The sequence below is a fragment of the Myotis daubentonii genome, chromosome 4 (genome assembly GCF_963259705.1).
Source record: "Myotis daubentonii chromosome 4, mMyoDau2.1, whole genome shotgun sequence".
Lineage (NCBI taxonomy): Eukaryota > Metazoa > Chordata > Mammalia > Chiroptera > Vespertilionidae > Myotis > Myotis daubentonii.
This window is the reverse complement of record NC_081843.1, coordinates 87,860,308-87,874,573: the sequence shown is the minus strand read 5'-3', so window position 1 is coordinate 87,874,573 and position 14,266 is coordinate 87,860,308. Positions and strand designations below refer to the sequence as shown.

Genomic DNA, 14,266 nt, shown 5'->3' with positions numbered 1-14,266 from the left:
ACCTCTATGGGATAGAGCAATGCATGTAACACCTTCTGCCATCACACCAGGCAACTTTGAGCATTGCATACGCACAAAGTGACAACTCAGAACCCCTTTCCCATGTGTCTGGCCCAGTGGGACCCCTGGCACAGCAGAGAAGAGGGGGCTCAGGGCATCCCACCTGGGCATTGTGGTGCCCTTTAGGATAGCACTGAACAGGGGCCCTGTAATCCATCAGTGACATCAGCGCCCTAGGTGAGGCCTAGCCCTCACTCCTGGGTCTCTCTTCACTGTCTACACAGCCAGAGTGGAGGGCTGGCAGCTGCAGACTGTGACCTGGGGGAGCTGCTCTGTGATGTGAGGGTAGATGCATTACAAAAGCCATGTGGGGTGGCTGGTGACATCAAACGGGCAGTTCCCTGACCTCGGGGGCCCCTGCTCCAGCCCCCAGGGCTCCTACTGTCCAAGTACAAAGTGGGAAGGGAGGGGTGGTGTTAAGAGACGGAGCCCCGTTTCTGTGGGAAAGTAGATTTGACTTCCTAACAGCCTCAGGACTGGTGATGCTCAGTGCAGGGAAGCCAGGGTCACCTCACCTGGATGGTATCTTTGCGGACCCCACACCCTGTGCACAGAGATGCTCAGAGTGGGGAGGCCGGGGCTCAACTGAACTGTGAAAACCCAACCACAGTCACAGGCTCTGAGCACAGCTGCTGCCAGATCACTTATTTCAGAGACTGTGTCTGGACATATAGTTTCTAAGAAGAAATCTGTGGCTGGAGGTTAGAAATGGTGGATTGGGGACACCATGTGTGATCATAGCAGCTGCAGGTTTTGTAAATGACAGGAAGCTGAAACTGTAGCTAAAGAGATTACAGTAGAGTTTTCTACGTTTCTCTCGGCCGCCTGATGTGGTCACAAAGGCTGTGCTCCAGAAGCACCTGGCAGGGGCCCTGGCGGGGACCCCTCAATCCACACCTGTAAGGGACGTCCATTTTCAAAAGTCCCTTCTGTGGAAGAAACACACTTGTGGAGGCAGTCCTTAACAACGCCCTTTATTCACAGTAGGAACACCCCCCGGGCAGCACGAGGACCTTCCCTACTTTAGCGAACAGAACACTGAAATGCTCACATGCTTAGCCTCCCAAGACCCAGGGGCATGGTCTGCTCTAGTGATGGTGCTGTTTGAACTGGAGGCCACAGTAACCGCATGTTCCAGTTTTTGTTTCTTTGTCCTGAAAAAATTCAAAAGGGAAGATTTCATATTTCCATATTCTACTTCAAATCCAATAGAGATTAGACACCGAAAGTAGACACAAAACCTAAATGCACTGTCAGCCTGAAACACCTGTAAAACACGAGTCACAACTGAGCTAGGAACTACAGTCCCCAGGGCCTGGGCACAGCTCTAGCTCCTCCCGCAGCCTCAGGCCCTGCCCTGGAACTCGGGGTCACCTCAGAGAACCACTTCCAGGGCATAAAGTGTCAGCACAGCTGCTTCTTGCCCTTGGCTCCATCCCTCCAGAAGGGACAGGGTCTCATCCGGAGCACAGACTGCAACTTAACTCGAGAGGGTAGGTCCCCACAGGGCTGGGGTCCAAGCTCACTCACACCACCAGCAGAAGGGGAGGTAGTGGGTCCTGCCAGCATCCCTCCCCTTCCTACACATCTGGGCTTTAGCCTGTGGCTTCCTTCTCGGCTCTAATGTCCTGAGTACTCCTCTTCTCTAGGCTCCAATTGTGTATTTATCAAGAAACATGGGCTTAGAAACGGTGGTACAGGAGAAAGACAGACGCCTACATGTCTGAGAGGAAGCTGGAGAGTCAGCGCTGGCAACACTAAGTACACTGCACAGCACGTCACAGGTGAAAAGATGCCACTGTATTCAGCCCTGCAGTTGGCTTTGTAGGCAAGATCAAGTGGGAGAATGTGTGGCCAAAGGAACACTGCAAGGGCCACCCTAAGAGTAGGGAAAGGACAGAAAAGAAAGATGGGTGAGCACTGGGGTCACATTACCAAATTTATGTAGACTTTCGGGTGACCGAGAGCCCCCCCACCGCCATCACACGACACTACGCGACTCTCCACTTCACTCACGGGCTGCTCGGCTATCAAATCAATGGCAAAGTTCTCATTCACCTGGAACGAGAAGATAAAACCTTGTGTAGATAAGTACAAAAACTTAATGATTTCATGAAATTTAAATCTATGTAGACAATCTGCCACTCCACACATTCATGTACTGCTGGCACAGGCAGAGTTATATTCTGTACACTTTCTTTTAAATATAACTGTAGATCGTCAAAACACACAAATAATTTAATGAATACATCTATATATGCATGCACACATTTAGCTTTTCATTGTATCTAATTTCAAATTTACCAAAATATCACACGAATTCTCATTTCGTCTTTACCTGGACTCAGATTGTTAACGTTCTGCCCCATTTATCATTTGCTCTCTCCCCTCCCATTGCTCTTTCTCTACACACACAGTTCCACAGCTCTGTCCACTGGGAAAGAGTAAGAACAGTGACAACCCAGTGGCAATGAGTCCACGCCTTCTCTGCCACCATTTCATACTAAAGGAACAGGACTCTGAAAACAGCTGGTTCCAGGTCCAGGACAGATGTTCCAGATGAATGGGAGATGTGTGTCTGTGACAGAGAGAACGGAGCCAGCAAGGACCCCTGCAGTTGTATCAAAAGGGTGGCCAACCTGGGGACACCGCCAACCTGGAATAAAATGGATATAGGAAATCTGAGGGACAATGGAACTGTAACAGCAGAGGACCGGAACACAAAACTATACTGAATCCATGATTCCATAATGATATTTTTAAACTTCTTTAATTTCCTTACTATAGGGAATCAATTCATCATTTTTAAAACTGGTAAATAACAGAAAAGAATCTAGCATTTCTTCTTCTTTCCTCCAGATAACCAAAGTTTTTGTTTGTTTAGTTGTTTTTCTGTATATTTTTTTATGCTACTAATAAGAGAACAGCGTGCCTTACAGCCTGTGTGAGTTAATGATTTGGAGACGCTTGTCCACTCTATAACCAGAACCACCACTTTTGGTTCTGCCCAGTAGGGTTACCACAGACAAAGAACCTGAATCTGATCTGACAAAGCAGCTGGATCCAACCCGAGCATGCACACGCAGAGGACCAGAGGTGCCAAGCAGCACGGAAGGAGCGCAGTCAGCCAGAGCCAGCTGTGGACGACCCTACAGAAGAAACACCCGGGTCCTGTGACAGGTGAGGAAGGGAAGGTGTGTGTGTTGGTGTGTGTGTGTCACAGGAACCTAAGATTAGAGAAACCTGGACGCATCACAACTGCAAAAAAAAAACCTGGGTATGTGTCGGGGGTCATGGGAACCTAAAGATCAAAGAAACCACAATGCATGGGACTTATTTGGATTCTCAATCAAACAAGCGGTGAAATTTTTAACAATACGACACAGTCGAGAATATTTAGGCCACCTAGATACTGAATTGAAAGGAACCTCTGTAGTTTCAGGTGAGATGATGCTGTCATTGTCAACAACTCCTGGAGGTGTGCACAGTCACTTTCAGATCTGATGACTCCATACGGACGGTGGGGAGCAGGCTGCTGTGATCACAGCAGGAACAGGCGTGATGTCTTGGCAAATATCCTGAGGCACCTGTGGAAACTGAGTGACCAGGCACAAGGGAGGAGGGGATCACTGAACTAGCCCCTCACTGCATAGCCACAACAGCAATTCCAACATTCTGGCTGGGCAAGTCATTTATCCGTCAATGCTCTACTGTGGCAAAGTGGGCACTGGACAGGAGACATGTCTTGGCTGTACCTGCCTCAATTAGAGCTGTCCTCGGTGACCACAGGAGACAAAGCACATGACGCTGGGGAAACTGCAGAAGCGAAGCATCAGTGTCTGCATGTAAAGAGAAAGAAGGGAACCGGACCCTCACAGTACCCGGTGGGCCTCAGAGCCCCACTACGCATGCCCCCTGGTCACCAGCCCAATGCCCAAGGGCTGTGGCTGCTTTATTCCAAGCACCGCACACCCTGTGAAGAAACCCAGCAGTGCCTTCTCCAGGCTTCCTCCTTTCTGGGGCCATCTACAGCAATTACAGTCGCCTTCTGTGCCCAACACTCGGCTCCCAAGGATTAGCTTGCCTGATGGTGCCTCTTAAACCCAGCATCTCTTCCACATCTTTTCCCAACCCAGGGTGGATGACAACAGCAAGGGCACATCTTGAAAGTCAGCCTCCTCTGGAGGCCAGAGGATCTTTCAACTGGAACACACCACACAGAGGACAGTCAGAGGGGCAACACCATTCTTCCCCTCTCAGGTTTCCCAAAGGCCATCACAAGTTTACAGAAAGAGATGCTTAATGGAGACAAGGTGGGGCAGTGCGAGGCTAAAAATCACATTAATAAGCGTTGGCCAAGGTTATCCTGCGATTTGGGCTTGGGAATAATGTCAATACTTGTTTATCATTATGAGTGAGGACTGCTGGGCCAGGTCAGTCCTGGCTCCCAGGGCCATGTGGCTTCCAGAATCTCACCTACGCCAGAGGCCTACTGCTCTAGGGAAGACAAGAACCCAGAGACTAGGTGTAGATAAAGTCTTACAAATAAGGGATGTAAGTTTAATAAAACTTCAAAATAAGAAGAACACAGTCAAGCTCAGTTAACTTTTCCAAAGCCAGCCGACTGTCCAGAGGACACACAGTCCAGAGACAGAGCCACTCCCACCACTCACACACAGAGAAGGCCCCGCCTGCCACCAACACGGATGACACCAAACACCCTTCCCAGAACTCTGATGCTCTAAACCCACACTATGTGGACATTTTGGAAAAGTTTAATTATTTTTCAAAAGCTTTGTCAGCGATAGAGTATGATTTTATAAAGCTTTTCCTTAAAATTCTATTTTCAGAAAGACAACAGGAAGTTACCAGGAAATAGGGGGATGTTAAACACCACAAAGTGCAGGGCTGCCGCCAGGGTGTTTTACAAGCTCCTTTAAGCACAATGCCTCCGCCAAGGGCTCCGGCTCCCTCACACCATACCTTACAGCGATCTACATGGTGAGTGATGGCCCGCGCAAGCCACGCGCCATACAAATGAAGCCTCAGGGTGTAAATAATACGGTGTCTACCTCAGTGACAAATGTGTCACAAAGGCCACACTAACAAACTCCCATCACGCAGTCCAAGAAACAGGCTGTCTCCTGTGGGAAGGGCAACTGATGCCTGACGTCTGAGACTGACACGGGACTGCCCCTGTCATTCAGGACTGCAGCTCCAGGGCGACCCTGACCTCCCATGATTAACATCCTGGGACTCAGCTCAACCGCAGAAAACAAAGAGCCGAGGAGTCAACGCCCAGTCACAGCACCCAACCACGGCCCAGCTTCGATTTTGTTAAAATTCAGGGCTGCAGCGTGTCGCCCTGCCCCGGGAAGGGACAAGGAAAGAAAGAATTACTGGACCTCATGAGGAGATCAGTACAGAAAACATGTCACAGCATCCCACACCCTTGGCTGTAAATGTAGTGTTTTCCCAAGTACATGGTGTGTCACAGACCTTAAGTTGCCCAACCACTGTAAAAATTAGCCCTCTAGGTCACTAAGAGGTCACACACACACACACACACACACACATAGACAAACAAAATGAACCTATCTTTATAGTTACCTCTTGATCAATTCATCTGGGCCTAAAAATATTTAGGTTTAAATCATTCATTTGTCAGTAAGCTGTTCTATTTTTTTTTAAACCCATGTTTTTGGGAGTGACAGTTCCAATGGAAAGTTTACTCCCTTACGTCAAACCGAGCTTAAATCCATTAAAGATAAAATATACATATAAGTCTGCAAAATAATATCAAAACTAGAACAAAGAGGAAATAATAACTCAGTTGAATAATCAATGTTTTGTAAAATTTTGACCTAATTAATGGAAACTTACAAGTTTAAAATAAGCTAAAAGCCTCAGTTCAATTATTTAGAATATCAGGTATTTTTAACACTAATACAATAATTATAATTAGCTAAACATAGGTGTGCACACACGCATATACCCAGTAAAAACTGTAGTTTTCATCCAAATTAATTTTTAAACTAAGTAAGTTTGGAGAAAATGCTCTAAAGCAGGGATAAGGAGGTGGAACACAGAAAGCTTTCTGGGCAATAAAACTACTCTGTATCTTACTGTATTGGTGGATACAAGAGATTATGCATTTGTCAAGACCCACAGAATGTACAGCAAAGAGTAAGCCCTAATGTAAACTATGGTCTTGAGTTGATACTAATATATCAATACTCACCCAGTGTTTAAAACAGTCAAAATGTAAAAAACATAGCACAAGGGAACTGTGTGAGGGGAAGACGGGGCATAAGGAAACTCTGTACTTTCTGTGCAATTTCCCAGGATGCTACAGTCTTCTAAAACAATAATGTCTCTTGGGAACCAAAACAATTTTAAAATATTACTAAACACCAAATTTCTGTTGTAAGAGCAAAAGCCACAGCAGAATGCCGACTCCTCTGTCACAGGTGTGCTGTGCACCTTCACAACCTGAGGACGATCCCAAGCAGATAAAGGCCCAGAGACCCCGAGCCGGGAGAGCGGTGAAGGATTAGGCAACACTGGCAGCACCTTATTGCCTTCAAAAGCTCTGATTTTGCTTGTTTGGCTTTGTTTTTAAATTGCTCCCTGTTGCCCTCTGCTATGGCAATCAGAACCCAGGGCCACAAGAGAAATCCCAGCAGAGAAAGTCCGTGGCAGACCCAGGTGCCTGCGAAAGCATCAGGAGGCACGCGACGGGAAGCTGGGGGCCAGGCTGCAGGGTCCACTCCGGGACTGATCTGCTCTGAACTCCACCTCCAGCACACTGCCCCTGCCCTTATGACACCCACAAAGCAGGATGGAAGGAGACGAGCAGACTGTGGGAACGGACAATGCAACCAAGACCAAAGGGAAGGAGAAACACAACTTCGGGAAAGCTGAGGCTTAACACGGGGAATCAACAGGCTGACGGAGGGGACGAGTGACTGACTCCAAGTGATTACGGAGGACAAAACTTACTTTAATCTGAGGGTCTCAGGAGTATAAGGCCCAGAAATAAAGGAAAAGACCACTCCCATTTATATATAAAAAAGAACTACACTTACTAAATGTTGTTACATATTGTGTGTATGTGTGTGTGTGGGGGGGGGGGGGGGTGTAAGGGAAACAAAACAGAAACAGACACACTTAACATTTAGAAAAATGCAGAATTCCAGAGCTTCTAGGGTGTCACAATTTGGGGGGAAACTGTTTAAATCATACATATTAATTTTTATATTTTGTCGGTTACATAAAGGTTTTATGAGAGCTTACCTCTCGTTTAGATTTTTTTTTTTTTTACTTACCTCTTTCTGACGACCTACAAATCGAATTTTCCTGTAGTCTTTATCATCATAAACCTGGGGGGGAAAAAAGACCATATGTGATTTTTACAGCCTAATTCTGAAAGAGGTCAGTTAATCTCCATCGTCAACATTACAGAAAAGTGTTTTTCTCAGCATTTACACCATTCACGATCAGACACACGCGGGGCCCGGTACAGCTGCGCAACCAGGGACATTTCCCCGCGAGACCCCGAAGGTGACAACGAGCAGAATGTGAGCTGGAGGCCGCGGGGGGAGCGAGGGCAGAGGCGCACCCCTCCTTCTCAGGGGCCGATGCTTCCGTCCCCTCTCACCTGCTGGTAACACTTTAATAACACGGGCACTCGCTCTCTCGTCGTATGACTGTCGTCTAGGGCTGGGTTTGTGTTCTGGGCTACAGCGGACGCTCAAGTTACTTAAATGCACTATTTAATATCACACAAACATGACGAGGCTCGAGCCACAGAAGCAATCGGTCGCCTGGAGTCCACCGGGCAGCGCCCCACAACAGCCACACCGGCATCCGCTTCATTTCGGAGTTCAAGGGCACTCCCACAGAATTTCAAACGCTCCGCCACCCCCAGCACCGCGGCACCCGTTTTCATCCGCGCCGCTCGGTGCGGGCGACAGAAGCACAGCTCGACCGTGCTCCGGTCACACGGGGGACCCGGGGGGACCCGCACGGCACTCGGCCGCCTGTTCTCCGCGGTCCCTCTCAGGGACCAGGAACCGGGGGACACGAAGGACTTAGGGCACTGAGGACGGCGGAAGGACCGGGGATCCTCGACGCACCGGTTACCTGGCCGGTGTGCGTGACCTTCTCTCCGGTCGGCGCGACGCGCACCCCGAAACACCTGACGGCCCGGGGCAGACTAAGCGCCGCGGCGCCGCTCCGGCCGAGGTACCTACAGAAGGTCACTGCCGCCGCCATCTTGCGGACTGACCCTTGACCCGGCGCGTCGACGCACCAGGGCTGACGCATGCGCCTAGGCTCGCAGGGCCCGCCGCCATTTTGGTTTTTTTTCTGGCGCAGACTCACTGCGGTGGCGTCTCCGCTCCACTGCACAGGCGCGGGACAAGGCACGCTGCTGGCCGGGTCTGGGCCGCTTCTTCCCAGGTCAGGGGTCCCCGGGAATGCAGAGGGGCTCGGGGCTAGGGAGGCGGCGGGTTGCTGGGGCTCGGATCTGCCCCGGAGACGCCTGCCGGGTCGGGGCTGCGGAAGGACTAGACCTAGAGACGCGGCCTCAGTTTCCCCCGGTGGGCCGCGGTCAGAGGGTGCGGGGGCAGCTTGGGGCCGGGTCCCGAACTTGGTGGGCGGTGGGCGGGCCCCAAGCGTCCCCTGCCGGTGTTGGGGTCGAGGCCCGGGCGCCAGCTAGTGCGCCTCCGCTGGGAGACCCCCACGCAGTGCGCTCCCGCGAAGCGGCCGCCCCGCGGGTTCCTTGCTGTCCGTCGATCGGGCGCCTGCCCGGGTGCCGGGTGCCTCCTGTCCCTAACACCAGGCCAGCTCTTCCCCGTGCTGCCTATCACTAAACCTGAACGGGGTCGGAGGCTTAGGGTCCTCGCAGCCATGTCTGGGCTCCCACAAAGGGCGGTCTCGCCAAATGCTTCCCCCCCACCCCCTCCGCGCCCGGTCTCCGCGGAGCTGGCAGGGTTTGCGCTGCACCAGGGGGTGGTGGCGCCCCTGACCCCTCCACGCCTACGCCACAGTGAAGTGGGGAAAACAAAGTTATAATAGTAGGAAGTGCGGAAGACGCTGTAACAACTTTTTTTTCTTTCTCGCGTAGATTCAGCCACAATATGGCAACTCTTTTTATAAGGAAAATGGTGGTTTCTGCTGTGAACCCTCTCCTACATCTGAGTCGTTACACAATGACAAATTACACAACGACACCCCGCGCGCTCTCCACGCTCCTGCTGGGTCCCCTGCGCGTTGCCGGCCCTGCAGGTGCGGAGCCCAGCGCAGCAGTGGCCTCTCCTCTCTCCTGCCAGCCCCTGCCCTTCCTGCAGCAGACTCTGGGGTTCAAGAACAAGGCCGTCCTCAAGAAGCGTTGCCGGGACTGTTACCGGGTGAAGAGGCGTGGGCGATGGTACATCTACTGCAAAACGCACCCAAGGCATAAGCAGAGACAGATATAAAAATAACATGCAGGATTGTGCCATTTCCTTGGGTGACCTTATCGAAGAAAAATAAAATGTAAACGTTCTGTTTTCTGAGATTGTTGACTTGCCGGTTTTGTTGACTACTTTCCAGGCATCTCTTTATCCACATCTAGTCCAGTCAGAGCCCCAGCTGGGAAGCGAATCCTTTTATCTTCCTTGCAAGCTAGCAGGAGGACAGAAGACCGAGCCCAGGAAAGGCCAGTTTATCGCCCAACATCAGAATGCAAGTTCTTTAGAAAGAACTAGATTCAGTCTCAGATTGGCCCTGTGTCTGCAGTCTGCCATACTGCTGCAATCCCGTCTTCAGGATGAGGAGGAAAGGCCTTGATAAGAGTCCTTAAGTGAAGGGTAATTAATTGTTTATATATATGAAGGGATTTTGGTCTGAGATGTATGTGCATGTGTAATGTATGCATGTATGTACGTACTACATCCCCACTGTGTGCGAGCAAGAGGCCTCTCCTGTAGTGTGAAGACGGGAGCGCTCGGAGGTGGTTACAGCAGCATGGCAGGTGGGTGCTGTGCCTACTGCTGACCCCGGAGCAGAAAGCAGGCAGCCGCCCGTCCTGGTCAGGGCCTTGCCTCTGCTCGTTACTCGGAGTTGGGCCTTGGACAAGAAGCTTCTATTGAAGCCTTCCTGCAGGGTTCTGAGGACCTATTTCTCAGTCACACTCTTGCTCTTACTCTGCCACAGGGTCTGGTGTGCAGTGGGCACTCTGCAAGGGAATGTAAACTGAAATGATCTCACCTTGTAAGCAGGCAGCTTCTTACCCTCTCTAGCTATTCTGAACCAGCTCATCCTGCAAGACCAAGCCCACAACTTTGTTCTGAAGTGGTTGTCATCCCGTCCAACAGACCCAAATGCCTCTGGCACTAGAGCATGGATCGTGAAGTTGGATGCTGGACTTGTCTAGGTCTTTAGCTGTTTCGTATATGTATGTACCTGCACACACACACACACACACACACACACACACACACACACACACACACGTGTACACATAGGTACACCACACGCCTTTTTGATTATTTTCTCCTTGACAGGTGAATGAGGTATACTTGCCTTGTGAGCATCCAGCTCTGCAGGAAACACAGTGCTGGTATATATGTCCACATAAATGAATATATTGGGGGACAGGCAGTCTGGGTGTAGTGAAGCAATGCGGCCCATATCCACAGGAACCTGTGATTATTACTAGCAACCTGGAGTTCTCACAGCGTTGATAAATTTCTAACTTGCTCTCTCGTGGGATTACAAATCTCTGTTTGATCTAAGGTCATAGCATGTGTGCCAACCAAGCCTTCTTACAACTTATCTATTTCCCAATAATGGATGGACCAGCATTTATAACCCCACAATTCCAGCTCAATAAAAAAGAATTGTTTAGGTCAGGAGGCAGCAAATTACATTCTGTAGGCCAAATCCAGTCTTCACCTATTTTTTTAAATAAAGTCTTTTTGGAAAACGACCATCTCATTTATTAACGTACTAGAGGCTCGGGGCGCAGATTCATGCACCAGTGGGGTCCCTCGGCCTGGCCTGCAGGGATTGGGCTAAAATCAGCTCTCTGACATCCCCCGAGGGGTCCTGGATTGCAAGAGGGCGCAGGCTAGTCCGAGGGACCTCACCGGTGCATGGGGGACTGCAGGAGGGCTCCAGGCATGTCCAGCCCATCTTGCCCAGTCCCCAATTGGTCCATCAGCTGGACCCCAGCAGCAAGCTAACTTACCGGTTGGAGCATCTGCCCCCTAGTGGTCAGTGTGTGTCATAGCTACTGGTCGAAGGGCCAAATAGTCACTTAGGCTTTTATATGTATAGATTGTGCCTCCACAGCAGCCAGGTGGTAGGTGAGTGGTTGCAACAAGACCCAATGGCATGAGAAATTTAAAATATTTACTTAGTTGGGTACAAACTTAAGATGGAAAGCAAGGAAGAAATTAACTCATCAATTGTATTTCAAGTGGACTTCTTTACTAGAGACCAAGATCATTTAGGAAAGAAAAAAAAAGTGGTGTATTATTTTCCTGTGGCTGCTGCAACAAATGATCAGACCTGTGGCTTATAGCAACAGAAAGGTATTCTCTCCCCAGCCCAGGGCCATCTCATCTCAAGATCCTTAATAACATCGGCAAAGGCCCTACTTCTAAATAAGGTCATATTATGAGATGTAAATTTGGGGGAGGGGGCACTATTCAACCCACTACAAGTGGTACAGAATATTTTTGAAAATAATATCAATTTAAATTTTTGTTAATAATGTATTCATTTTGTTGAAAATGCAGTGGAAGTCTTCCTCCTGAACCACAGATCCAGTTTCTCTCCCGAGAAGCAGACAGGATCATCAGCTCCCAAAATACCCATTCAGTCATGTCCTGTGACTCCATTCCTGTCCCCATTTGTACAACTAGCCTAAACCTGGAACACATCTGGACGATGTCTCATGCCAGCAACCACAGGGCATCCTCTTTTCCCAGGCCACTCTGCCCTGACTTCTTCAACAAGCTGGTATTCGATATTGTGGGCATCACTTCTTACTTGGGGCATTTTTCTGCATCTATATGAATTTTTTATTTTTCCTTTTTGGATTTCTAAAGCATTTTGTTCTATTTTGTAATTAGTGGTTGAAATTCCCAATTAGAGGCCAGTTGTTTTTTTTCTCCAAGTTCCTACTTGTCATTTTTCTGTTTGAAAAGCATGGAAAAAAAATGAGTAATTTACAGAACAAAGAGAGCTGTTTTGCATTGCATGAGAAATTGACTTTGGCTGTGTTGATAGGCAGAACAAAGCTGTCAGGAAGCTAGTCCTTGCGAGCCTCAGGGGCCCAGCCAAGCAGCTCCCACGTTTGGGGTACAGACAGATTTCCTCCTCTGACCACACCATGAAAGATTCATTGTCTCTTCCTCAGAAAGTGAAGCGTGTTTTTTCCTTACATAGTGATGCCATTATACGACACAACATGAATTGCTGTGCAGAAATTCCAGCACTTCATCCTCAGAGTGAGGCTTTCTCCTCAGATTTCTGTTTAAAGGTATAATTGTTCTTTTGGTGCTAATAACATGTAATCATCTATTCTAAAGTGAAGCCACAGTTTTTCACTTACAACTTCTATCAGTTTAATTATCTAACACATTGTTGGGTCTAGGGCAGCCGTGGGCAAACTATGGCCCGTTTGAAATGAATAAAACTAAAAAAAAAAAAAAAAAGACCGTACCCTTTTATGTAATGATGTTTACTTTGAATTTATATTAGTTCACACAAACACTCCATCCATGCTTTTGTTCCGGCCCTCCGGTCCAGTTTAAGAACCCATTGTGGCCCTCGAGTCAAAAAGTTTGCCCACCCCTGGTCTAGGGTAAAGGAGTCTTCTCTGGCAAGTCAGTCATACTCTGATTCTTCATTTATTTATCCATTCACTGCAATAGTTATTAAACTTAATTTTGTATCATGTTCTGTGCAAAATACATGCTTTATATGTGGATTCATGCATGAAGATAGCCCTGCCTGATCACCTGATGACATGCCTCATATTGTGTCTAATGCAAGAGGTGGGGCTGGAAATAGCAGCGGTTTAAGCAAAATATGCAGTGTGTTGCCCACTTACACCAAGGAAAGACATCAGCAGGCACTCAGTGTTGGGGTTTCCCAGCCTCTGTCCTCTCCATCACTGCCAATTCTTGGTGCTTGGTTTCCAGTCTCCTGGCAACCTCATGGCACAAAATGGTGGTGGAGCCAACATTCCAGGCAATCAGACAGAAAAGAGCTAGAGGATAAACCAATGATGTCCCTGGTCCCTCTTATCCTTTTAAGCAACTCTCCCAGATTCACCAGGGAGTTCACCTTCTTGCCAGATGCTGCCCCTAGCTGTGAAGGAAGGAGGAGAAACACCGCCCACTGTGCCCCACGATGACATGGCTGAGAAAGAGGCTCCAAGCCGCAGTTACCTGCTTCCCAAAACCACGTGAGCCAATTGCTTAAAATACATCCTGTTGGTTGTTTCTCTGGAGAACCCTGTCTTAGTTCATCCAGGCTATTATAACCAACTAGAGGCCCAGCGCACGATTAAAACATGCGCGTGTAGGGTCCCCTAGGCCTAGCCTGCCATCAGTGCCATGTCCACCGCCCTGCAATGCCTTGCACACTCCACAGATGCTGCTGGCGCCTGAGTGGGGGATGGGGGGGGGGGGCAAGAGGTGCTCCATGCACCTCATGGTGACCGGTTGTTTGGTCATTTCAGTCATGATGCCTCTTGGCCTTTTATTATTATGATACCACAGACTAGTGTCTTATAAACAACAGACATTTATTGCTCAGAGTCCTAGAGGCTGGTTGTCTGAAATCAGGATGTGCCAGTGTGGGGGTTCTGGTCAGAGCCTCTATCCTGCTTTCAAACAATGATACACCTTCTGCAGGTTTCTTTCTGGGTGTTTGTCCTGGTAGCCTTCAGTGGCAGTGTAAGAGGTTTGGTGACCTGAGGCCAACACATGGAGAGGCCATTTAGAGGGAGAGAGGCCCAAGGAACCCCGGTGTAGGTCTTTCCTGTCAGATGCCAGGTATGAAATGAAAGGGCCTTTGAGGTGATCTGGCCACAGTCACTATCTGATGGCCACTGTATGGAAGACCCCAACAAGAACCACCCTGCTGAGCCCAGCCAGCCCCAGACGCATGAACCAAGTGCGAGTTAAGAGGTTGGAAGGGCCGA

The 14,266-nt window shown here is 49.1% G+C and overlaps 2 protein-coding genes across 2 annotated transcripts; one reads left to right on the top strand and one right to left on the bottom strand.

The window, feature by feature from the left end:
- Positions 1 to 1,018: 1,018 nt before the first annotated feature.
- Positions 1,019 to 8,338, bottom strand: NDUFS6 (NADH:ubiquinone oxidoreductase subunit S6). The gene is made up of 4 exons (XM_059694649.1): positions 8,206 to 8,338; positions 7,389 to 7,442; positions 1,996 to 2,118; positions 1,019 to 1,214 (listed from the first exon to the last, which is right to left on the bottom strand). The coding sequence occupies exons 1-4, from the start codon at positions 8,335 to 8,337 to the stop codon at positions 1,149 to 1,151; spliced, it is 375 nt and encodes a 124-aa protein (XP_059550632.1). The 5' UTR covers position 8,338; the 3' UTR covers positions 1,019 to 1,148.
- Positions 8,339 to 8,386: 48 nt separating this feature from the next.
- MRPL36 (mitochondrial ribosomal protein L36) lies at positions 8,387 to 9,620 on the top strand. The gene is made up of 2 exons (XM_059694648.1): positions 8,387 to 8,523; positions 9,191 to 9,620. Exons 1-2 carry the CDS (start codon positions 8,387 to 8,389, stop codon positions 9,540 to 9,542), a joined length of 489 nt encoding a protein of 162 aa, XP_059550631.1. The 3' UTR covers positions 9,543 to 9,620.
- Positions 9,621 to 14,266: the final 4,646 nt, after the last annotated feature.